The 23679-nt window shown below is 51.1% G+C and overlaps 1 protein-coding gene across 11 annotated transcripts in view; it reads right to left on the bottom strand.

Annotated features, from left to right (window-relative positions):
• Positions 1-1568: 1568 nt before the first annotated feature.
• The window catches only part of BCAS3 (BCAS3 microtubule associated cell migration factor), a 514510-nt gene continuing 492399 nt past the window's right edge, over positions 1569-23679 (bottom strand). For 4 of the 11 annotated variants that reach the window (XM_033091253.1, XM_033091256.1, XM_033091255.1 and 1 more), the window contains 2 exons: positions 14097-14162; positions 1569-2376 (listed from right to left, as the gene is read on the bottom strand). In XM_033091253.1, the coding sequence (XP_032947144.1) occupies positions 2228-2376; positions 14097-14162 (215 nt within the window). In that variant the 3' untranslated portion in view covers positions 1569-2227. Of the gene's footprint in view, positions 2377-5693; positions 5785-14096; positions 14163-23679 lie in introns of all 11 variants that reach the window. The other 7 variants (XM_033091257.1, XM_033091258.1, XM_033091260.1 and 4 more) reach the window with 3 other exon arrangements.

Genomic DNA, 23679 nt, shown 5'->3' with positions numbered 1-23679 from the left:
CCAATTAGCCAGGGGCCAGGCCCAAGGCCTCTCTGATAACTTGAGCTCTAGTGGCAGCCGCCATGGGGCCAGCTTATCTGGCCTCTCTTATCCTCTCCCTCCCCCCACATACTCAAAGAGTTGCCCTGGCTTTGAGCAGATGAATAACCAGATTGTCCTGCAAGCTCAGCCGGCAAGTCCAGCCCTACACCCACCACTTTCCCTTACTGAAGGAGGCCACAGCTGTTTTGCACCCCTGGAGGGAAAGGGCTGAGCCAGGGAGGACTCCTGACTCTAAGCTGCTAGCCGGTTCCCTCATGATTGGAGAGAACTCCTGGCTCTCCATCTTTGCTCCATGCACGTGCCAGGGTGGGTTCAGAGGGGCTCACCCTTCCTAGAGTTCTGGACTCATCCCCAGGGAGCCATGCCATGGGCAGTGTGCACAGGCAGCCTCGTGGCACCCTCCCTTCCCTGTCCCCTTTTGACTGAAACACTGCTCTGGCTGGGGGTGGAGGCTGTGCCCAGCACATCAATGTCTCCAATTCAGCTGAAATGGGGAAAAGCTGCTGCTTGTCTGGCAGCCCCCACTGGTAGTACCCAGGCCTCCTGACCTTCTGGCATGCCTCACGCCCATGTGATTTCTCACCCTGCAGGTTCCCAGGCAGGAGGGACTGGCTTCAGCCACCCTATGCAGGGCCATCGACTCAGCCTACAGAACCTAGTATGATTCTAGTCCCCCTTCTCCTAACACGCCCACCTGACCAGGTGAAGGGAACTGAAGATTAAATCAGGTCTCAGGTGCCAGGATTGGCTGGGGTGCATATGAAGGGGGCAGGGGCCCCAGGAGTTGCTCCAGCTCCCACTGCATGATGATTGGATGGGAAGTCCTTGTTTGTGAACTCAGCTCTTCTGTGGCTGTTACATTAAACTTCACCCCAAACCACACCTGGCTCAGTGGGTTTCCTTCCATTCTCCCAGGCTTCTCTGGGGTCTCAGGGAAGGGGGGATGAGGGCCAGCAATATTCTCCTTCCCGCTCAACACTCCTTTCCCCTCAACACTCCTTTCCCCCTTCCCCCCCCACTCCTGTCTCCTTCCTGCCCTTCACGTTAGGTCCAGAATTGGGAGGATGGAGGGGAACATAATCAAGAACTTGTCATCAAAGGTTCCAGCCAGGTTTCATGAGAGACCCACCTTCACCTGACCACCTTTCTACCTGTTGAGCTTGAAAAGACAGTTGCTCAATTATAAGGTGCCAGCCCTAAATATAAGGCCAGAGGCTTCATCAGGCTCTCCTTCCCACAGTAGTCCACAAGCACAAGGACCTGAGTGGCCCTAACTGCCACAGCCAGGGAGGGTTGGGCCTGTGGTGGCCCCAGAACTCACTGGGTTTGGTAACAGGCAAGTAGGTTGGAGACTGGATTAAATCAGGCCCCAACCAAATTCCAGAGCAAACATTCTCCTTATCCTGCCTACACCCTTGCTGACTCTCCCTCAGTTGTACGTGTCGGGGTGGGGGCACTGGGAGCATGGTCAGGCCCAGAGGACTCTGTTTGGCGCTTGGAGAGGATCCTGACCCCAGCAACTTAGGGATGGACACCAATTGCAGCGTGATTTATTGGACAAGACATGCACTTTTTGACAGAGCCTTGGTAACCACAGTTTCCTTCACTGAACAGTACTGGACCAGGGTAAAAGGGCTTACAGACAAGAAAGACGAATCCTTTCCAGGAGCCAAAGGGGAAAGAAAAGAGGAAGGGGGCTTCTCCTCTTTCTCTGTCCCCCATACTCTGGGCCTCAGTTTACCCCATTTCAGAGGGAGGTTGACCAAGGGAAGATGGGCAGTGTGTGCGACAGCCAGGAGGGGGCTGGGCTGTCCACTCAGGGTCAACATGCCTGGCCAGGCCATCCACGCTCTCCCCACCCAGGTCCCCTGTCGTATGGTTAGAAAATACAAAAGCGGATCCAATGCAGGACATCATGTGCAAACAGCGGAGGGGACAGAGCTTCTGCAGAGTCTCTCTCAGCCACAGCCCTGCTGACCAGGGGCAGAGGTCAGAGTGTGCTGAGGTGCTTTGGAGAAGGGTCTCTTCTCAATCCAGGGAAGCTGGGTGGCTGTTGTCACTAAGCTCGGGGAAGGTGGTTGGTAAAAGAGGAGCAGAGACTGAAAAGGAGGGCCGGAGGGGGGCTTCTCCCCCTCCCTCCCCAGCACATGAGTGGACCGGCCAGTCAGAAGCAGGCAGTTGGTACTTATGGGAAGCTGGTAGGGAAGAGGCTGAGGGGCTGACTCTCATTGGTGGGCAGCGGAGATCGGTAGCCATCAAAGTTTCTTGGGATGCTGCCGCTGGTGGAACCTGAGCTGTTACTCAGAGTCTCGATGCTTCCCTCTCGTTGTAGTTCTGCAAGACAGAAGGAGAAGGCCAGGCCTGGTCAGAGTGTAGTCTGGGGGATGGGGACACACGCTGGTCAGGGCTGCCTGCTTGGAGGCAGCCATCTGGGTCCATTTACATCCTTCCGCAGGGGGATCCCCACGTGCTCTCCAGATAGGACAGGTGGCAGCTCGGGTCACAGGGAGGCTCAGCGGATGAGGGAGAAGCTCCCTTGGCTGGCAGGCTCCAGTTGTTCCCTCATTGTGGGAACCCCTTTAGGCCAGAAATATGGCCACCCTGATGATTTGTCTGGACCATACTGTTGGCACGTGCCACGCCTGCACACATACTCATGCACAGCCAGCATGCTCCCCCAACTCCATCAGTGGCTCCTGTCCTCGATCTATAGGTTGGGCAGGAGGGGAGAAGCCAGGACTCGGGAAGGACCATAGCTTCCCTGCCTGATCTGTCCCCACCTCTTCTCCCCAGCCCCACCTGCCTCGGGGCGTCCACCTGGGCTTAACCACTCATTCTCACCCACACAGTGTGCCTGCTGGCCAGGCCCAGGTTCACCTTTGGCATCTCCTGGAAAGTGTCCTGTTACCCTGCAGGAGGGAATGCCTGGTTTGAGAGGGTTCCTGCATGCCTGGAGTGCCTCTTTTCCTCCTTTTTCTTAGCCCCCAAGTCTCTCAGAGGCGCCTCAGAATGCATATACTCAGAGTCAACCTGGGAAGCAGGTAGGGAGACTCCCACCCTGTCCTCTACCCCTTCCCTGTCCTGGCCCAGCACAGCCATGCTGCCATCTTGGAAACGGCAACTGGTCCCATCTCATTTAGCTGTGGGCACCTTACTTAACTGCTCAACCACCTCTTGACCCAAGACAGGTAATGGGGTAGGTGGGCTGGGAATAGACTTCCTTGCATGCTGAATAGAAGGAAAAAGGAATTACTTCTTGGCTTTTTGCAAGTGGCCAGTTTGTATCCCCTTTCAGTCCCTTAGAGTAGGCTCTGAGATGAGGGTAACACATCCCTGGGCAAACTCTAGGAGTCTGCTCCAAGCCAAAATGTGGAGACCTGCAACCTCTCCTTCTCGAGGGTATGCCTGCCTTGGACTGAGGGGGTCTTGCCTGTCCAGTTCAAGAGCTCAGGACCTCAAAGCAGTCATTTGAAACAGCAAGGTGTGTTTGAATGTTCCACTTATCTGGCCTGGCCTGAGACCTTTATCTCTAGTCTGCACTCACTGCCAGTCCCCCTTGCCGCCATACACAGGCGGTACAGCTGTCTTTGGTTAGGGAATGGGTCACGGGTCATTACTTCTAGGCTGGCCATTATCAGTCAGCCAGGAACTAACCACTGACCTCCATTCCGGCTGCCTGGTAGCAGCAGCCACAGAATAGGGTGGGGGAGTTGGTGCTGCCCTCCATCAGGGCAAGCACCTGGGCCCAGATATGAGGGGCCCTCGGGCTGTACCAGCTATGTCTGGAGGACACCAGGACCTCTCAGCAGATGGGGGCGTGGGAGGAGGGGCTGTGGATATAGGCTGCGGGCCTGACAATGGTCCTTGATCGCCAACAGGCTGGCTGTTCTGTTGGGCCTGATCCTGAGATAAGTGAGAGTTACGTGGAGATGGACAGAAAAAAAGGTTACTGCGTGGGCTCTCTTCTTCCTGGCTTGCACTTCAGTCATGGGAGGATAGGCCCTTGTGCCAAGAAAGGGAGAGGATGGGAAAGCAAAGAATAAACCCTGGGACTTCTGTATGGAACTTTCAGGCTTCAAGAAAGCTCTCCCCATTCCTTTCTTCCCCCACAAGCAAGCAGAGGAGTTTGGGAGAGATCTCTGAGCCCCACTTCGATTTCAGAGGCCATTGCCTTCATGCACGGCTGTCCCGGCACTAGGGGGCGCTGAGAGCAGGGCCAGGAGGGCAGGAGAGAGAAGCACCAGCAGTAGCAAGAGACAAGCAGGGGCTTCCTTAGGATCCGGACACCAGGCCCAGGGAAGAAAGCCCCAGATGAAGGAGCAGGAAAGGCCACTAGAATGGGGAAGGTTGGCCCCTTTCCAGAGCTGCGGGACAGGCCCAACATTCCTGATGCAAAGTGCCGACACAACCCCACTGCCAAAGAAGCTGAGGAGACCGGAGCCCAGGACCCAGCGCGGCACCCTCACTGCCCCTTGGCGCGGCCCACAGCAACCCCGTCAGCAGCCTCAGTGACCCCACCGCACAAGTCTGAGTGGATGCACCTCATCCCATCATGTGACAGTGCAGGGACAAGATGAGTTTGCTGCTCTTGGAGGCCAGGCGTAACCAGAGCGGCCTTACTCATATTTTCTCTTCACCCATTCGGCCTGGATAAGATGGAAGTGGGCAGGCTTCTCCTTTGCCACCGTATCTCAGGGTGACCAAGCTCTCCCCTAACTTCTTCCCTCCTCTCCATTCCCATTGCGGCTGCCTAGTTAGGCCTGAACTTCCCACCTAGGTAACTTCAGGAGCTTCCCACTGACCTCCTGACTTCTAGCTCCCCGCCCCCCAACCCAGCGCCAGAGCGGTCTGTCTACAGCACAAACCTCATCTTGCTTTTCCTCTGCTTAAAAACCATCATCGACTCCTAACAGTCCTCAGGATAAGGTCTGAATTCCTCAACACTATAAAATGGCCTTCCGTGACCTGCCCCCAGACCCCACCTCACTAATGTCACTTGTTATTGAATGTGAGGAACCCAAGTAATGAACTTATATCGTTTTTAAATCTCTCCAGGCTGCTTTAGGCTTCTGGGCCTATGCTCATGACATTCCCTCTGACTGGAAAGTCCTTCTCAGCCACCTTTGGCCCCCAGAATGCCTTCTCATCTTCCAAAGCTTAGCACAAGTGTTCACTCCTCTGTGCGCCTGTCCTGTTGCCCTGGCAGAGCTGGCCAGGCCCCACTGCACTCTGTACTGACTCCTGCCCCAGACCCTCTAATACGCTGTGCACCGTCTGCTCACGTGTGTGTCCCCGTCAGTGGAGAGCCCCTCAAGGGCCTGTTATGGGCCTTATCTCTATATCCCAGTGCCAACCACAGGGCCTGGAAAAATAGCTGGTGCCCAAAACACATTTCTTGAATGAATGAGTGAATGAATGATGGGGTAAGGGGAGCTGGGAGCTTCTTCAGCATGAACTACTAGTAAGAAACCCAGGCTGGCTGGTCCTGGCCACTTCTGTCAAACCCCGTTTCTCTTCTTCTCACTGAGAAGAACAGTGAGAGTGTGTGTGGAAGTGGAAGTGGAGGAGGGGTGCACACATGTTCCCCCCTTCAAGTTATCCCAGCCGCCCAGCCCTAGGAGCAAGCGGCAAATGGAAAGGTGTGGCCTTACCTTCCTCCATCCCGAACACATGCTTTGTTACTGTTGGGTTGCTCACGGACGCTGGGCTGTTGGCATTGTTTTTTTTTTCCTTTTTTTTTCCCTTTTGAAAAGAAAAGCATTGAGGAATCTTTTTGGAAAAGATATGGACAACGATTGAGAAGTACACTGATCTCTCTGCAAGCAGGTGAATAGGGTGTAAGGAAGTGTGGGGGTGTCACACTGGGAGGAGGAGGGTAAGCTTGTGGCAGAATTCTGCAGTCAAGGAGGACGGTGACATGCATGTGTCGGGACCAATCAGACTGGGGCATCTCAGAGACGAAACTGTTGTGACAGAGCTGAGACGCCCTTCAGCATGGGGTGGGGAGAGAGACGCCGCACACGGAGCATGAGCAGCAGCTGTGGGAAGGGGAGAGAAGGGGCCTCTGGCCCATGCAGTGCCGGATGGCGCCCCATGCAGGTGGGTTGCCAGGAGAAGGAGAGGAGACAGAGACAGGCTGCAGAGTTTTCAGGGACGACTGGATGTGTTGACTCAGTGGCCCAGTTTCTGGTTGCTGCCCCGCCCCCCCACTCCCAAGACCCCCAGGTCTGGGCAGCTGTCCTACAGCTTAGGTGGACTTGTGGGGAAAGTCCACCAGAAACATGCCAGGGTCGCAGGTGAAAGCGCTGCGGGGCTCTGTGGTGGGCAACTGAGAAAGCATCCCCAACAGCTTCTCCATACTTACTAGAAGTATGTCGATTCTGGCCAGTGGAAAAAAGCTATCTCTAGAAGAGGCTGTTCTCTAGGCCTCAAAGCAAGGTAGGGGATGAGGAGTCGCTCCCTGGTAAGTGGCTGGACTCAGACAGAAAATAATCTAATTGCGACCTCACATCCTCCAGTAACTCTGTGCACCTGGGAGGTGAGTGCTGGTCTCCCCACCTTGCAGATAGCAAAACCAAGGAAGAGTAGGAAGCCACTGGCCCTGGGTACACAGTCCCCATGAGAGAGAATTGGTGTTGGTGCAGACTCCAGGATGGAGAAGTTGACAACCCCAGGCATCACCAAGATTGGTTCCCAGTGCCACCACTGGCTGTGTCCACCCACTCCCTGCTGGCTCTTACTGGAAATGGGCCTGGTACCCACAGCTGCCCCTCGATGCCACGGGCCAAGATGGGCAAGCCACAGGGGTAGGGGGACAATAGAATGAGCAGCAACTAAAAAGGAGGAGCCTTGGCTCTCATGAAATAAGCAAAAGGAATGAGAAAGCTGGATCCTCATGTTGCCCTACTCTATATGGAGCCTGACAAAATTCAAAGATGTCAGGGAGAGTGAGGTGGCTGACCCTGTGGGGGAGAAGTGACCCTGGTTACTTGGGCATGTATGCTAAGGGCGACCCAGGGAGAAGTCGTTCTCCGTCTATGTGAAGAAGCAGGAGCAAGGCAGCCCACACACGTCGCCCCACTCCTAGGCTGGACCATGCAGAAGGAGGGAGCCTCTCTGTGGTAGTTCACTCCACCATCATCCTTGCCCCGCATCTCACAGCGGGATACTGAGGCCCTTTTGCAAAGGCAAGAGTAGCGGAGACTGTCTCCTGGGGCTGTGATGGGTGCTGACGAGCAGGGCAGGGTTCCTCCTGGGGGAGAGGCAGAAGATGGAGGCAGATGTGGACTCTCTCATGTGGCGCCAGAGACGGCATATGGAGGCAGGGCTTAAGGATACCTCTCTCGGTGACTTTCCCTCTGGAGTGCTTCACCATTGAGGTTCTCCCTGGGGCTATCCTCTCCCCTGGGTACAGACCCTTCCCTCCCTAGAGGCTACCCTACACCTGCAAGGCAGGGACCTCTGGGGACAGACTGGATGGAGGAGGCCTCTTTTCATGAATCAGTCACTTTACTAAACACCATGGTCTCGGTTTTCCAATTCCCAGGGGAGGATTTGAAACTCTGTGGACATATGGCTGAGGGAGCCTAGGTGGGCAGGGGACCCCAGTGGAAAGTTAGAAATGAGGCCGTACTGTGGGCTTGACCTTCTCCAGGCCTCTTCCAGGCTGGATGGCAGTGGGGGCAGACGGCTAGAGACCCTGAGGGAAGCCCCTCTGGTTTATGGTGGGTGGGGGGTATTGTGGAGAACCCAAGTCTCAGGACTCAGAGGGAGGCTTGTTTCCGGTGAGGGCAGTGCTCTGTGTGTGTGTGTGTGTTTGGAATGTTTGGAAAGAGGGTCCCTGAGATCCCTGTTCGACCTTTAGGCAGCCCTGGCACGTCCCTTACCACAAAAGGAGCAGCATTCACTGCCCAGCCACTCTGGTGTGCTCAGAGGCTCCAGCCAGCCCTGCTCCGTGCACTTAGAGCCTCTCAATGTGCTCATTAAAGGGATTAGCAGAGCACTTTTATTGGGCTCTGGCTGCGGCCACACACCCCAGTCCCAAGCTAGCCACCCAAGTGGCCTGATGGGAATAGGATTAGACCTCAGGGCCGAGTCTTACCCTGCACCCACAGTCCGCCCACTTTTGGGAAGGGAGAATGTCCCCCACTCCCTCAGGGGCCTGAGAAAGGGGGAGGCGCAAGGTCTGCCCAGATTGGGGAGGCAGTTTAGGGAAGTGGATAAGAGCATAAGCTTCAGCCTCCCTGCCATCTAGGCAAGTTACTCGGCATCTCTGTACCTCAGTTTCCTGCACATGAAGATAACAAAGTCTGTTTCGTAGTGTGGTTGTAAGAATTAAATTAAATAATGCATGTAGATTGCATCACAAAGTACTTAAAGCTTCCAGTCAGCAAATGTGAGTTACTATTACTGTTGCAATTGTATTAGTGATTGTGATTGTCCACAGGACCTCAGGGTCACTCTCCATCTTCCCTCCCCAGCAGGTGTCTCAGCCATCCAGGCCCCCATCAGCTTGTCCTCCATTGGACCTTGGGAAAGATTCTTTTTAATCAAGAAATGGCCCGTGGAGGAAGATGGTAAATATGTGTTTACAGCTTTTTATTTCCCTCCTTGCCTCTTTGTAAATACCCTCTTCAAGCCTGGAAAATAAATTCCCAACTCTGTTGACGTGCATTGATTTTTCCCTCCTGCGTTCTCCCCCATCAGTGGGGCCTGTGCTTAAGTCCCTGGCCTGGGTTGGGCTCAGTGGTACCCCAGGGGAGTAGGTGGTCCCAGGGCACAGAGTAGCCAGCCAAACTGCCCCATCTTGCCCAGTGCCTGTCTCAGAGGAGGTTTGCAAACAGAAACAGTCTTAATCCCCATCTGCCGTGAGGGTTCTTGGCTGGGGAGTGAGGTGGAGTCCTCTGACTAGGAGGTTAGGGATTTTCAGCATCTTTCTGGGATGGGATGTGTGGAGAGGAGGCCAGGGGACCACAGGACTGCTGCAAGTTCAGCAAATGAATCCAAATGGGGTCAGCCCCAGGCAATGAACTTTGTCAGCAAGGGGCCTGCCAGCAGGGCCTAGGACCAACTATGCAAACTTGGAGAGAGAAGGGCTAAGGAGGTGGGGGCCTGAAAATCATCCCGTGGGGCTCAGCAAGATTGGCAGCTTCCTGGTGCTAGAACCTAGAGAGATGGCCCAGGTACCAACTAGGAGGTGGTTCTGGTGGACACAGCTATGGGCTACTTATATTTTATACCAGTCATGAACCTGGAAACTACTGTTCTCTCCTGCAGAGTATGGCTGAGGGAGGCAGAGGTCTGTTCAGGAAGACAGAGATGGAGCTGGCTGAGAATACTTCTAGAAACTCTGACAGCCCTGTCAGACACCACACTCTGGGTTGGGGCCAGCTTTAGCCCCAGGTCACTTTTTAGGAGGTTAAAAGGACAGCAGCTAAAGAAGACATCCTATAGGGAGGCCTTGCTTTTCTGCACACTCACACACACCCCGCTGAGGCAGCCTGGCTACCCTACACTTCCCTCTTCCTGCCCCTCTCCAAGCTCTACCTTGCAGTGTCCCCTCAGGCTGCAGTGCTTGCCAGGATGCCAACAGACCCGGGATACTCTTTGTTCAGCACAGAGGCTTTGGGAGGATGGGGCTGGGGGAGGCTGAGAAGGGATCACCTTTCCCTTCCAGCAGGGGTTTCTGTTCCCTTCCCAGGCAAGTTTGTGGAAGGAAGGAGGGCAGCTTCTCGAAGCTGAGGGACTAAGGATGAAAAGTGTCCTCCACATACAGATAATAGGAATCTTAGTTTGGGCTAATGGAATCTGGGAGGAGATGAGAAGCAGGGCTGACTGTGGCCTGGTTATATCTGAGTTTAACACGTATGTCTGAGCACAGAGCTTTGGCCCGCTGACGCCACCTACTTCTGGTGATCTCACCACACACACAGCCTGGTGTTCCTGAGAGCTTGTGCCAGGCCTGTTCCACAACCCATGGGTAGGCATGCACCTTCCTTCCTGGTTGGAGTCTCTTTCAACACACATGGCTCCCACAAATGAGCTTTCTTTCCTCCTTGGCCAGCTCTTGTTCCTGACTCTCCGCAGGTACTGAGACCCAAAATGGCACAGAGCGAGTCTAAGACCACTGCCTACCCTGCCCCCCACCCGTCTCTTACAGCATCTTTCACCCCCGCCGTGGTGGAGCTCGCGGGGTGCATGTGAGGGTGAGGGCAGGACCAGAGCATTTGAGTTCCAGAGCAACTCACAGCCCAGCCCGATTCCTTCACAGCCTTTGAAGAGCCGATGAGCAGTGACAGTAGGTGGGCATTAGTGGGAGGGTGCGCTGGCCTGGTTGGGGGCTGGAGCCATTTCCTAGGTCCCTCCTACGATAGCCATGATGCGGCACTGATCCCAGGCGGGGAAAGACTCAAACCAGAAATGCTGCCACATCCTACTCCCTGGAAAGCCACTTTACTGAAGCCCTCCAGAGTCTTGACTTCAAAGGAGAAGAGAGCAGGATCGCCCACCCAGACCCCCTCAACCAGTACCCCTATGCAGTGACCCTCTCAGTGCCACTCTATCAGTATAACTAAATCCTGACCAAGGCAGAGTATGTCCTGTCACAACACATTATACATGGGGATAGCAAAGGCTGAGCAGACCTGGCTCATGTCTCCCTGGTTTCGAGGTATTTGATAAGTCTGCCTGAAGCCATGCTTAAGATCAGCCAGATGCAGGAGTGGCCCTGAGCTGACACTCCCTGTGGATGCCAAAAAGAAGGAGTACTGTAGAAGAGGGCAGACAATTCACTGGAGCCCCAGTTCTGCTACAGACGTGCTGAATGACCTGGGCAAGTCACTTCACTTCTCATCCACTCCATCATCTGTCAGGCAGGAGGCACTGGTGTGTGAGGCTCTCCAGAGAAAAGGATGCGAAGGGGCTTTAAGAAGCAGAACATGTAGGGAACACGTGTAAAGACTGCTATTGTTGCAGTGGCATCCTGGTTGGAAAATCAGCTTTGCCATCTCTGGTGTATCGGTAGGCTGAGGTCCATGGAGAAGTGCTCCTCGCCCAGGCGGGCTTGAATGCCTTTCTAGCTCCAGGTGTTTGGCACCACACTGGGGGCAGAGCCTTAGCAGATACCATTTAAGGTAGTCTCAGGGCTGGGCAGCATGGTGCTGTATCTTTCGTTCTCAAGAATGCCGGGCCAGGTGCTGTGACATGACTTCTTTGTGTGTGCGTCTGCATGCGGGGTAGTTGTGGATGCTAGTGAGGGCCCACGAACATGCCCACTCAGCATGGCTATGCAGAGATGGGACTTGGAAACTCTCCCGTGGAACCAGGTGTCTGGCAGCCAGCCTTGACCTGCCCGTTTCCTCAAGTCCAGCCGTGAAGCTCAGAAGACCCCACACAACTCCCAGGCAGGTCTTCCTGAGCTGCCCTGCAGGGCTGTGAGACAGCACAGGGGCCTGCAGACCACAGGAGAGACGCTGCTGCCCTGACGGGCCAGAGCCACATCTGGTTCTCATTCAAATGTCCAAACGTAATTAAATTCTCTACGATGCAGCGGAAGACTTTGGTAAGATGTGGCTTTCTCCCCTTTCCATCAAGGTTAAGAAATCACAGTCTCTCATTCCACCACCGACCCACTCTCCTCCCTGCCACTGGTCCGTCCTATTCTGCAAAGGCAAAGGCCTATGTTCTGATCTGTTTTCTAGAGCTGATGGGGACCGAGTCCCCGTGTGGGATACAGTGGAGTCTCCCTCCCCCACTGCCCCACCTACCCACCTGAGAGGATTAACAGCTGAGGCCAAAACAGCAGGCTCATGAATGAGCAAGTTTGTGCACTGTGGGTTGGGTGGGGGGCGGGGAAGTGAGCGGTCCTGAGGAGACAGCTGCTGCACCCAGGCTCTCCTCAGTGACACACCAGTGTCCTCCACTGCTGCCTAGATGTGAGGTATCTTGTAATGCCCTGCCAAGGGTTCTCCTCTTTGTACTTCCTCACGATAGGATGCACTTAAGAGTTATAATTCTGGAGTCTTCGGTCCAGCTCTACAACCCCTCGGTGGGAAGTGGGGCTTCCCACACAGGGAGGGGTGAGGCAATCCCCCCTGCACCTCTGCCATCTCACCTTGCAGCCCCAGGGCTGCTGCAAGGAGGCAGCCTGCCACCTGGCCCTGCCCTCCTGGATGCGTGTGTGTGTGTGTGGGGGGGGGCATGAGAAATGCTGGAGGGATGGAGAAGAAGGCTAAGAGCAACATCTAAGCCCTCTCGAGGAATCCCTGGGACCCCATGTCTCTCAGGACTGCTGGTCATTTCTGGCCTTCCGGGGCTCCAAACCAGTTAACGGGCAGCAGGGGCCAAGGTGCAGTCCTTGGAGGAGGAGGAGGGAGCCCTGCTCTACAGAAAGGAGGCTTCATGTCTCTTGTCAGCCTTCTGCTCAGGACTCCCCCGAATTCAAGCAGAACGTCCCCTAGATGGGCTTTTTCCAGTTTCCATTGCTGAGTATCTTCAGTTTATGGCATCTTTTTACTTCGGGATTTATGACTTTCATGGTAATGGGTTCCATTCTACTTCCTCTACGCCTATTTTTCTAATTATTGTAGTCCAGTCTTTATGAGAGTTTCTTAATAAGTCAGGGTATTTTTCCTTTAGAAACAAACTGTCCTGCAAGTTAATGACTTATAGTGGGTGTGGATGCTACCCAGAGACAAACGGAGGGTGGTTAGGGAGGGGATAACCAGGGTGGGGGTAGGGAAGAATCTTCTAGATTAAATACAGCTGTGTAGCGGTCCCTTTAAGAATCTTGGCTAGCTCCCAGGCTAGCGTCCTCCATGCTGTTCACTAACATCCCCACCACAGAACTAGGACCACATTCAGGTACACATGGTATATCTGTGCCAAAGAATGCTCACCAGGGGACACACACACACACAGAAGTTGGTATGAACCAACTAATCCCAACACCACTGACCTGGCTCTAAACAGGAATCATTTTGTGTACTTGATGCTAAATGGTAAACTTTAGCTTAGTCATAGATTTATTGATTTCTTGGTGGTATTAGCGCCAGGCCCATGTGTCTGGTACCTTCACATCAAAGAAGAAGGTGTTAAGGAAACTAACCCGGTTCTTGGTCCAGTGGTCCTAGGCCACGCCTAGCAAAGAGAATGGCGGTGGGGCCAAAGTCTCTGTTGCCCCAGTCAGGGTCCCAGCCCACACTCTGTGGTGGGGAGGGAAGCACAGGTCTCGATTAATTGCCGCGGTGCCGCCTGTCCAGATGAAAAAGCTGGGCGGATGCTGGGTTTGCCTTTGTGCTCTGTGTGCAGACTGGCTGCTGGTGCCGGGGCTCTATTCATTATTCAATTCAGCTAGCTCAGAAGAGCCTTTCCATTTGCTCCTCCAGGAGGAATAACAAATCTAGAAATGCAATTCCACTTTGGTGTATTAAGATATTGATTTGCCTGTCGAGTAGAAGTGCATTTGTTCTGTCAGCCCTCCTATGGGTAGGAAGGGGTTAACCAAATGTTTATCACAAGGCTGGCTTCAGAGTTGAAAGTAATGTGATCAGTAATGAATTTTGTGTTACATTAGGTTGTATAAATGGACAGACAAGCGCAGACAACAAGTGGCCAGGAGTCGGGGCTAATCTAATGATGTAAAAATAGAGACAGCACCAATTATACTAGGGGCCAGCTCCAGGCTCCTGCAGGGACTGCAAATGAATAGGTACAAATCAAATTACTCACTAATAGACGCACTACAAGAGGGGCAGTCAATGGTAAATGCATTAGAGCCTAGTGACCTCTCTGCTCTGCACAGCAGAATCCGAAAATTTGACTTCCATCTTAAAAGTGGGGGGCAGGGAGTGAGATTCTCAAAGAAACTCTTGTTGGGTGAAGAATGGCAACGACTCCCCATCCCAAACCAGTCCATCGCCAGAAGGTGTCTCCTGTCTGAGCTGACCTCTTGGCCTTACTCCTGAGCACCAGGGGGTAGGGAGGCAACCTCTTGAGGGACAAAAGGAGCAGTGGGACAAAACCTTGCATGGAGGCAAAGACAGGAAGTTACATACCAACACACTTCACAGCCATGTGTCTCTCAGGGGTGATGGTTTTTACTGCTACATCAAGGGCTGTGTCTGTATTGAAAATAAAATATTTCTTTAAAGAGGATCACAACACGGACCTTTCAGAGAGTAGTAGATCAAAGGGAGTAGATATCAAAATCTGGTTTGACCACTGTGAGCTTTGCAGGGGGTGTTCATGGTCTGTTCCAAGGCACAGCACATCTAGGGTTTTACATATTTTTCACTAGCTCCAACCGGTATCATCCTTCCCTCTTTTTCTCCTCCCCACTCCTGCCTCCTGGGTGTCGACAGTTCTCTGACTATCACAAAGGGCTGGGAGCAGGGAAGGATCTGGAGGGAGAGCCAGCATCTTGGGTAGCCGCCCTGGTTTTCTTCCTCCTCTTGGGTTCCATGGATGTAGAAACCCAGCCTGAAGTTCAAAGCTGTTTGGCAGTGTGGCTGGCCTGCTGAGACAAGGATCATGGAGACGTGCTCAAATGCACGAACTATATGCTGATATTCAGCTCTCAGTGGCTTGGGGATGAAGAAAGTATGAAACCAAAGAATCTCCCAAGCCCTCCAAGGACCCAGCCCATGCCTGGATGGAGGCAGGGGCGCTGATAGGCATAGCACCCCCACACCCCCAAGCTTGCACCAGTCATACACATCAAAGTGGAGGTGGCACGCCAGCCCTGGCCCACTGGAGCCTGGACATGATAGGAACGTGTCAGTAAAATGAGCACGGGGTGCCCAGAATGGAAAAGTCATCTGAAACAAATGAAGCAACTGGATGTAGGTCCTCCCCAAACTCAATTAAGCACATGGAGGGGTGGAATCACAGGCTACCATGCTACACTAAATGAGACGTATGTAGGGGGGAAATCAGAGGAGGTCTGTGAAGCCCGGTGCTGGAGGAGACTGCCAGAAAATTGTAAAATGTCGTACGCAGTGGGCCTTCAGGTCCCTGGGGAAAGAGATGGGGTAGAAAGAGAAGCAGGCAGGAAGAAATCACCAAATGTCAGAGGTTGGACAGCTGATTCTGGTATGGGTGCTTGGACATGATTCCTTCTGCTAAATTCAAGCAGACTGGCATGGCTTGGCCTTCTTGGTACAGTGCTCTCTTTTGCTTTAAAGCTGAGGCTCTGGATTCCTAAAGGGTCAGAGAGTCATTTCCAACTTTCATTTTCTGTGTGTATGTGTATTATCTGTTACCAGCCATCAAACCTAGGGGTGGTCCACATACCTCAAACCATCTTCTGAGGAGGCAGGGGGCAGAGGCTGGGATGGATATTTAACCATCCATGACTATGTTCAACTTTGTTCAGATCTCACACCTCCAAGAAAGGTCAATGGTTAAAAGTGAATAGTCTGGCAGAGGTGGGAGAACAGAGAGAAATCCTCCCTTTTGTTAACCATTTACCTGTGTTAGTGTCTCCAGAGGAGGGCCCTTATCTGGGGGTCCCACTGCCCTGCCCCATTCTTTTGTCTAAGCCTAATACATTTTACACAGGAATTCCTGCCTGTATGTTGGGGCAACACCTGTAAAGGGGACACTGAAGGTTCACCAACAAGGTCACACTGGCACTTCCTCCTTATTGATAGGATTCAGCGTGCTTTGGTTAGAGAGTTCAAAGTAGACTTTGGGCAAGTGAGAAACGTGCACAGGAGAAGGAGGGGAGAGGGCGGGGGGAGGGAGAGAGGGAGAGAGAGAGAGAGAGAGAGAGAGAGAGAGAGAGAGAGAGAGACAACTATCTACCTAGAATCAGATTTGAGAACTGGCCAGAAACTAACAAGTGTGTCTTTTACACACAGCAATCTTTCCCATTGCTCTGGCTGGCTTTCATTTACCTCTCAGGAGCCACAAACCCCCATCCAGTCATTCAACAAACATTAACTGGGGCTCAGCTTGGCTCTCCTCCCAGTGCTGGATGCTGGGCAGGGAGAAGACTGTGGTTAGAGGTAACAAAGATGAATCAGACTTGGTCCAAGGAACTGGAATTGCATTAAGTAAGACACGCAGTACGGGCAGTATGGCTGAGGGACCACCAGGGCTGAGCCCTTCCCCCAGTGGCATGTAGAAGGGATTCAGCCATTGCTAGTGAATGGAAAAGGCACCATATGCTACTCGTCTAGGGCCAAGTGTCTGGAGAGTAGGAGGTGCAGGAGCTCAGAGGAGACAGAAAGGGCATTTGGCTGCATGGTCAGAGAAAGCTTCACAGAGGAGTTGAGATTTGAGCTTGGTCTCAAAAGGTGACTGAGCAGAGGGGAAGGACAGCAGGTTCTTCAAAAGAGCGAGGTGAGCAGGGCATTTGCTGGGGATGATGGGATAATTTTGACAGGTGAGTGTGTTTGCATGAAGGTGGTGGTGGTGGTGAAATATGAATAAGGGGTTATTGTAGAAGGGGGAAGTGGAAGGTCAGGCTGGAAAGGAAGGTGAGGAAGGCCTAGAAGAAACTTGAAATTTCATGACAAGGAGCCTGGGCTGTAATGTGTGTGCCCAGGAACTTTGTGAGAAGGCAAATGGGAGAAGAGTCAGAGCAGGTCCTACAGTGGCCCTGACATAACAGGTACAGCAGGTAAATGTTTACTAGATTGACTGGTTTCCTTCTCCCATGGTGTTAGAGAAGAAATTGAACCAAGAAAGAAAAAGGAATCTGCCTAAGGTCACAGGCTTCCTCCATTTCTTGAGGACTTCCAAATGCTATCAAAAAGAAAAAGCAAACAAACAAATATCCTTCTCCTTGGCAGTAGTTGGGTGCTGGGAACTGCAAGGACTGTCCGATCTGGACTTTCTCACCAGTGGAGAGTAGCGAGGAACAGACCATCTGACACTGAACTGAGACACAAATAGCAACACCAAGGATGCCACCCCTGCTGCAGCCCCCCGCCCCATTACTCCCCAAGGAAGCAGCTGCTCCTTTCCCCCCTGAGCAGAGGTACTGTGGCCTGCCACTGGCCCTGGGCTCTGTGTCTGGATGCACCTGTGCCTTTGGGGGCTTACGCTCAGCCATTGTGGCATTCATTACTGGGGAGTTCCTACTTTTGTTTTCACATACTGGAAAGAGCATGACCTGTGGGCCGGGGAGCACTCTGGATTTCTGCTTGGTCCAGTTCAGTTAGGGGGGCCGCTCTGGGCAGCTGGGGGAAGGAGCCAGAGAGGAACTGACCCACAGTTCAGCACTGCTGCCTCCTCCAGGCCTTTCATCTCTGTGACGGGAGGACCCACATCTTACTTCTTCCTCACAGAGTCCAGCCTCGTGTGGAGGGAATCAGAGGTGCCTACAGAGAGCCTGCCTGCCTGCCTGCCTGCCGCAACCGCAAACAGAATGTGCGGCCCACTGAAGAAGTTGTTGAGGGAAGACACTGAAAGCATTCTGTAAAGGCACTGTAGAAGGAGGAAAGTTCCATGACCTGGTTAAGCAAAGCAGAGAAAAGGACCTCAGTGACTGGCTTAGTTGCTTGGATGACAGTGTTTGCCCAAGAGCAGGGAAGTCTAAAAGATAAGAGAATTAATTCACTTCCCTGATGACTGCAATTATTGTCACCTGATCATGTGACACCTTGAGATGGGAGAGGGCTAATATAACCCCTACTGGAAATGTAACTTTAGCACAAATGTGTTCCCAGCCCTCGGCACTGGGGCAAGCCGGAGCTCCAAGGCCCATTGGAAAAGCTAATCCTAGAGGTAGGATAGAGGGTCCAACACGCTGGGTTATTTGTTTTGGGGTATACATCTGGCCAACTCCAGTAATGACAGCTAACATTTATTGAGAGCTTAATTCCTATAGTCCTAAAATGAAAGATATTAGCATACGCGTGCACACACACACACACACACACACACACACACTGCTTTTAGTCCATCTTTTGCAAAACATAGGCAACCAACAGATATTTGTTAACTAACTTGTTGAAACCTTCCTGTGCCCATTTAAAAACTGTATAGTGATCAAAATGTGCTTTTCATGTTAAAAAGGAAGAAAACCCCCACAACCCTTGCAATAAGTAAAAGTAATTTCTGACAGAAATCTTTCAAAGAGCTTTGGTTGAAAATAGTCCAACAGCCTTTTCTGCTGAGTAATTAATATCCATACAGGAAAATTCAGAGGATTTAGCAGAATAAACTAAGAAGGACCCAGTAATCCCACTTCTGGGTATTTATCCGAAGAAACCCAAAACACTACTTCAAAGGAACATGTGCACCCACATATTCATTGTAGCATTATTTACAAAAGCCAAGATAGGAGGCAACGTGGGTGTCCATCAATGGATGAATGGATGAATGGATAAAGAGGTGGTACATATATATACAATGGAATATTACTCAGCCATAAAAAGAATGAAATCCTGCCATCTGCCAACAACATGGAAGGACCTAGAGGGTACTGTGCTGAGTGGAATAAGTCAGACAGAGAAAGACAAATGCCTTACGATTTCACTTATATGTGGAATCTAAAGAATGAAACAAACAAAACAGAAATAAACTCATAGATACAGAGAACATTTTGATGACTGCAAGATGGGAGGGGGTTGGGGGAGTGGGTGAAAAAAGGGGGAAGGATTAAGAAGTACAAATTGGTAGTTACCAAACTGTCATGGGGATGTAAAGTACAGCATAGGGAATATAGTCAATAATATTATAATAACTGTTTGATGTCAGATGGGTCCTATTAATAGATTTATCAGAGTGATCACTTTGTAAGTCATAAAAATGTCTAATCACTATGCTGTATACCTGAAACTAATATAATATTGTATGTCAACTATAATTGAAAAATAAAAAAATTATCAAAAAAAAAAAAGCTAGAGCACTGGTTTTCAAACTATAGATAGCAATTCATCAATGTACTGTGAAATCAATTTAGTGGGTCATGGCCGTATTTTTTAAAAAATGAAATAAAATAGAAAGTACTAGAATGCATTGCCTATAATATTTTTTTGTGGAAGTCTCATCTGTTTGGTTAAGGAAGTACATGTATTTCTGACAGAAGGTAAGAGGCTAAAATCGAGCCCATGGTGTATCCCCAAGAGTAACTGCTCCTGGACTAGAACGACTCCTGTTAAAGAGATGGCAGACAGAAAAAGATGAAGCCTCTTTCCTACCTTTCGTGCTGTGACGGGAAAGCAGAATGAAACTGTGTTCCCAGGACTGCAGGAAGCCACAGTCATGGGGAAGAGACAGCCCCTCTTGACCTTGAGAACCGACTTAGTGATCTTTTAAGAGTCAAGAGCAGCAAAAGGAGGCTGCCTGCAACAAAGATGTGTCAAGAATACTTTAAACAGCTAATCAGAAACTGGGAATTAGGCCGGGGGCTTTAGCTGTTGGGTGTACAAGAAAGCAAAACAGAAAGACAAGGTTTAGCTAAATGGTGACTGAAAGAGTTCCGATCCAAAGAGAAAATGTACTTAATATGAATCCAGGTGTTTATTAAATATTTTTTTCCTTTGGTATTAGGTTGTAGTTTTACCTAGACACAAAACAATTGGGATAAATACATGTTTTGCTTATTTAAAAAATTCTATTTTTCTAGAAAAGGCAATATTGAAAGGAATGTCTGCTAAGCAGGAATTAGTCAAGTTATTTTGAGGGGGGTGATAGAGAGAGGAGGGGGCTGTGGGAGATAGCATTCCAGGCAGAAGGAGAAATATGTGTGGAGGCATATCTGGCGGGCGGAGACAGCACGTGTACTTAGAGACTCTCCTGGGGGTTCAGCTTGGCTGGTGCTTGCACAGAGCAGGGAGAGAGAAGTCTGGAGAGAGGGCAGCGGCTGGTCATGAAGGGCTCTGTACATAGTGAGATGGGCTGAATCGGGAGAAGGATAAGGTTGTGGGGAGACGAGTTCAGTGTTTGATGTGTGGAAATGTCGGTAGGTGACTGTCTAGATGGTTCTGTAGTTCAGGCGAGAAAGCTAACTTGGAGATTGTTTGGAAATCATCAGTTTATGGATTTGAGGCCACAGTAGCAGAGGAGATTGCCCTGCACTGACTGAGGGAGGAAAAGAGAGCCAAGATAGGGCCTTGAGAAATATACTTATGGTTGACAGAGAAGGAAAACCCAGAATAGGACTTGAGAAGTAGCCGGAGGTAGAAGAAAAAGCAGGAGAGTGTGATGACGTAACAGGAGCCGCAAGAACAGCTCTTCAAGACCACAGGGCGTGGTTCACGGGGCGAGAGTTTGGGGTAAAGTGCTGCGTAGTTGTTGTGGTTGGGCAGGCTGGGGACAGGGGCAGGGGGAGGGGAGAGGTTGGTGCAGGGATGTTTAGGGTCTGTCTGGGTGCAGGAAGTCCAGAGATTTCTCACATCGTCACTACCATTTTCTGAGAGCGAGAGACAAGATGGTGGGGTAAGAGATTTGAGAACGGGAAGTTTGAAATAGTGTCCATGAAGAAGGAAAAAAGACTGATTTCAAGGTGATGGACTGAGTGTTATGTACCACGCTAAATAAATAGCATCTTAATTCACACTAAATGCATAGCAATAATATGAAAACAGATAAAAAATAAAAGATAAACCTTTTGAAGATCAGAGATCTGGGGAATCTCTAAGAGAATAAAAACAGGCCAGAAGCCACAGCAGTAAGCAGGGGCTGAAGCAGAAGTGCTAACATATAGATTGAATGTAGAATTCATTCATTCATTCATTCATTCATTTGTTCCTAAGTACTCCTACTATGTGCTCGACGCTGTTCTAGGCACTGGTTTCTGCTGCAAAAGATGAGTGCAAACGGAGACTAGGAGAAGGGGGCAGTAGGAAATTACAGGGCTCACTGGAGAGTAGAGACCAAAAATTTGTAGGGGCACTAAATAATTTGTGATCTTTCTTTAGCAACCTGAGTGTAAGAGCAAAGTTAGATTGACTTCAATTTGGAGTTTAGCTGAACGGGGACAGTGGAAGCATAACAGGGACAAGGGGTATGATGATATTAGCAAGAAAGCAATCTGGCCGGAGCTGGACTTGCAAATCACACATATGATCTAATTAGACTAACGGGTAAGCAGCTATCATGGGGGCCAGAACTAACACCCACCTCATAGGTTAACTGTGTTTTCGAACAGACCTTCTCAAACTTGAGTATCTTGTTAAAATGCAGGTGCTGATTCGGCAGGTCTAGGTGGGGTCTGAGATTCTGCATTTGTAATCAGCAACTGGGTATACATACTGCTGCTGGTTCACAGGCCACTCTTTGAATAGGAAGGTTTGAGAAGGTGTTGCTGTACTTTTGGGGAGAGCTGATGTACAGCTTACCAGTGGGGTGCTGGAGTTATTAATAAGTCAGTAAGCTGACTGTCATACATTCTCAGGAATTCTGCTAGTTGCTGACTGACATCATGTTGATAACTTGAAAATGGCCATAATAAGAGTTTTTACACAATGGAAATTCCCAAATGCTACAGATCAGGGCTTTCCTGCTTCCCTTTCGAGAACTGGGTGTTCAACGTTTGCCAGCACATCACTAGCTAAACCTGTAGAATAGTGAGGCATGCTATAATGGGCTTCAGTGGTCATGAAAATGTGCTCCATTCATACCTGAGAGGCCAGCAGTCCCAGTGGCCAGACTAAAACAAGTGCTGCTGGAAGGCAATACAGGAACTGATTACCTCAGAGTGAGTACCTGACGGCGGCAAACACTTGATGTCACCCTATCTATGAGCCACCGAGAGAAGCAGCGTTGTGGGAAGGGAGAGCGAGACTGAGAGGCTGCTGTAGGCAAAGGCTACTTGTGGAAATTCTTATCCACGTTGCACTGTATTTCCCTGGCTATCTCTGGGCAGCAGGCTGGCTCTGGCGTGGGTGTGCTAGGCTGCCCTTTCAGAGCTCTGGGCTGCACCGCCAAGCTGATATTTTATCTGGAGTTCTAAAATGTGAAGAGTGATTCTCAGCAACGGCAGAGGGAAACAGGTTAACTTTCATAATATCTGCTTTACTTATTGGCCTTTAAAATTGAGGCCGAGTTTAAAAAAAAAAAAAAAGAAAACACAAAGTATACATTTAATATGGTCAAAGAAGACCAGATGAATCCCTTTTGGTGACAGTTGGGGGAGGAAAATGAAATCCCTCTGCTCAAAAAAGGGCGTGTGCTATTTTCTGACCTGTGGGTCATGCAGTTTTAATTTCCTCTCTCTCTCATTTTTGTTTTTTTTATTTCACGAACCTGCTTAAGGCCACAAAGTCTCTCCTGAATCCCTCAGCTGCCTGCAGATGAATCACTGCCAGTTTTGCTCAGGTTACTAATGGTCCCCAGCTCTGACTGAATGCACCTTCGGAACTAACTGCCTGCTAGATGACAGTGAGATGCTCCAAGCAGCTTTGGAGGAGAGCTGACCCACAGCTGCTCTGGCCCCTGGAAGGGCGGCTCTTGGGGAGTGAGTCTGGTGACACTAGGGGCTGGTTTATGTGAGCTGGGGCTGGCCAGGGTCCCTAGAGATGCAGGGTGTGCTACGAGCAAGGTTCAGCCTTCGGCCAGCTTCCAAGGAAAATGGAGTCAAAGCCCTAGTAAAGAGCAGAGCTGCTCCTCATCTGTGGGTCCAGGTGGGAGAACAGTGGCATAATGACCTACCATCCACAAGCTGGAGAGCTTCGTGATGGGGCTGGAGTGACGGGGTGCACATGTCTGTGCCTGCGTGTGCACGACGGAGTGGGACATGGCTTGTGGCAGCTTCCAAGGTCCACATCTCCTTTCCTTCCAGGGTAGAAGGGGGTGTGGAAGGGGGCTGGTCCTCAGAAATGGCTGTGTCCTACGGTCCGATGAGGCACTTCTGTGTCTCTAGCCAAACTGCTTCTCTCCCTCTCGCACATCCATTCTGTTCATCTGCCAATTACTACACAAGCACTATGGGCAGGCACGAAGCTAGTGCTGTGGGGATACAGACGAGTGCGATATGTCTCTATCCTCTTAGTGTAGGAACAGTGGGACTAAATGGGATGGGGAGGGAAACGCTTAACTGCTGAACCGAAATTTTCAAAAGATCCAGGGGACCTGCAGGGAAGCGAGACTGTGTGATTTCGCTTCAACTGTCAGGCATTTGAAGCCCTGTCCCAAATGCTTTGACTCTAAATCTCGTTGGTCCTGGTTCCCGCCCCGGGGTTGTAAGTTGCTCCTCACTGGGATTCTCTTTCCACGTAGGCATATGGAGCAGAGACGGCGCAGTTCACAGTAAAGACAAGCAAGAGTGGGCAGGCCTGTAGCCAAGATCTGCTCGACCCAGCACAGAGTTCCTGCCGACCTCAGAAAGCTTGGAGGAGACCGGGTGGGGCAGGCTTTCTCGGGCATAAAAGCCAGGCTAGAGCAGACACTAACAACCCAGATGTCTAGAATAAAGTGGTGCTTTGGAAAAAAGAGAGCAGACTGTATTGTAATTGTGTGGAGATGGAAGGTCTTTCCTGAGTGCGCACTATGCATGTGTGTGTGTGCGCACGCACATGCTTGTGTGTGCTCCTGCATGTGTCCATCTGCTTGCTGGGGCAGGGCTCACCCATCATCTAAGGATGACTTCTGACTGTTCAATGGATGCAAGAAGCCACCCTCGGCCCCAGTTGCTGGGCCCTCTCAGAGGCAAGAGTGCAAGGGCAAAAGGCAACATAAGAGAAA

The sequence above is a fragment of the Rhinolophus ferrumequinum genome, chromosome 21, assembly GCF_004115265.2.
Source record: "Rhinolophus ferrumequinum isolate MPI-CBG mRhiFer1 chromosome 21, mRhiFer1_v1.p, whole genome shotgun sequence".
NCBI classification, from domain to species: domain Eukaryota; kingdom Metazoa; phylum Chordata; class Mammalia; order Chiroptera; family Rhinolophidae; genus Rhinolophus; species Rhinolophus ferrumequinum.
The sequence above is the reverse complement of the archived record's forward strand: the minus strand, read 5'-3'. Positions and strand labels throughout refer to the sequence as shown.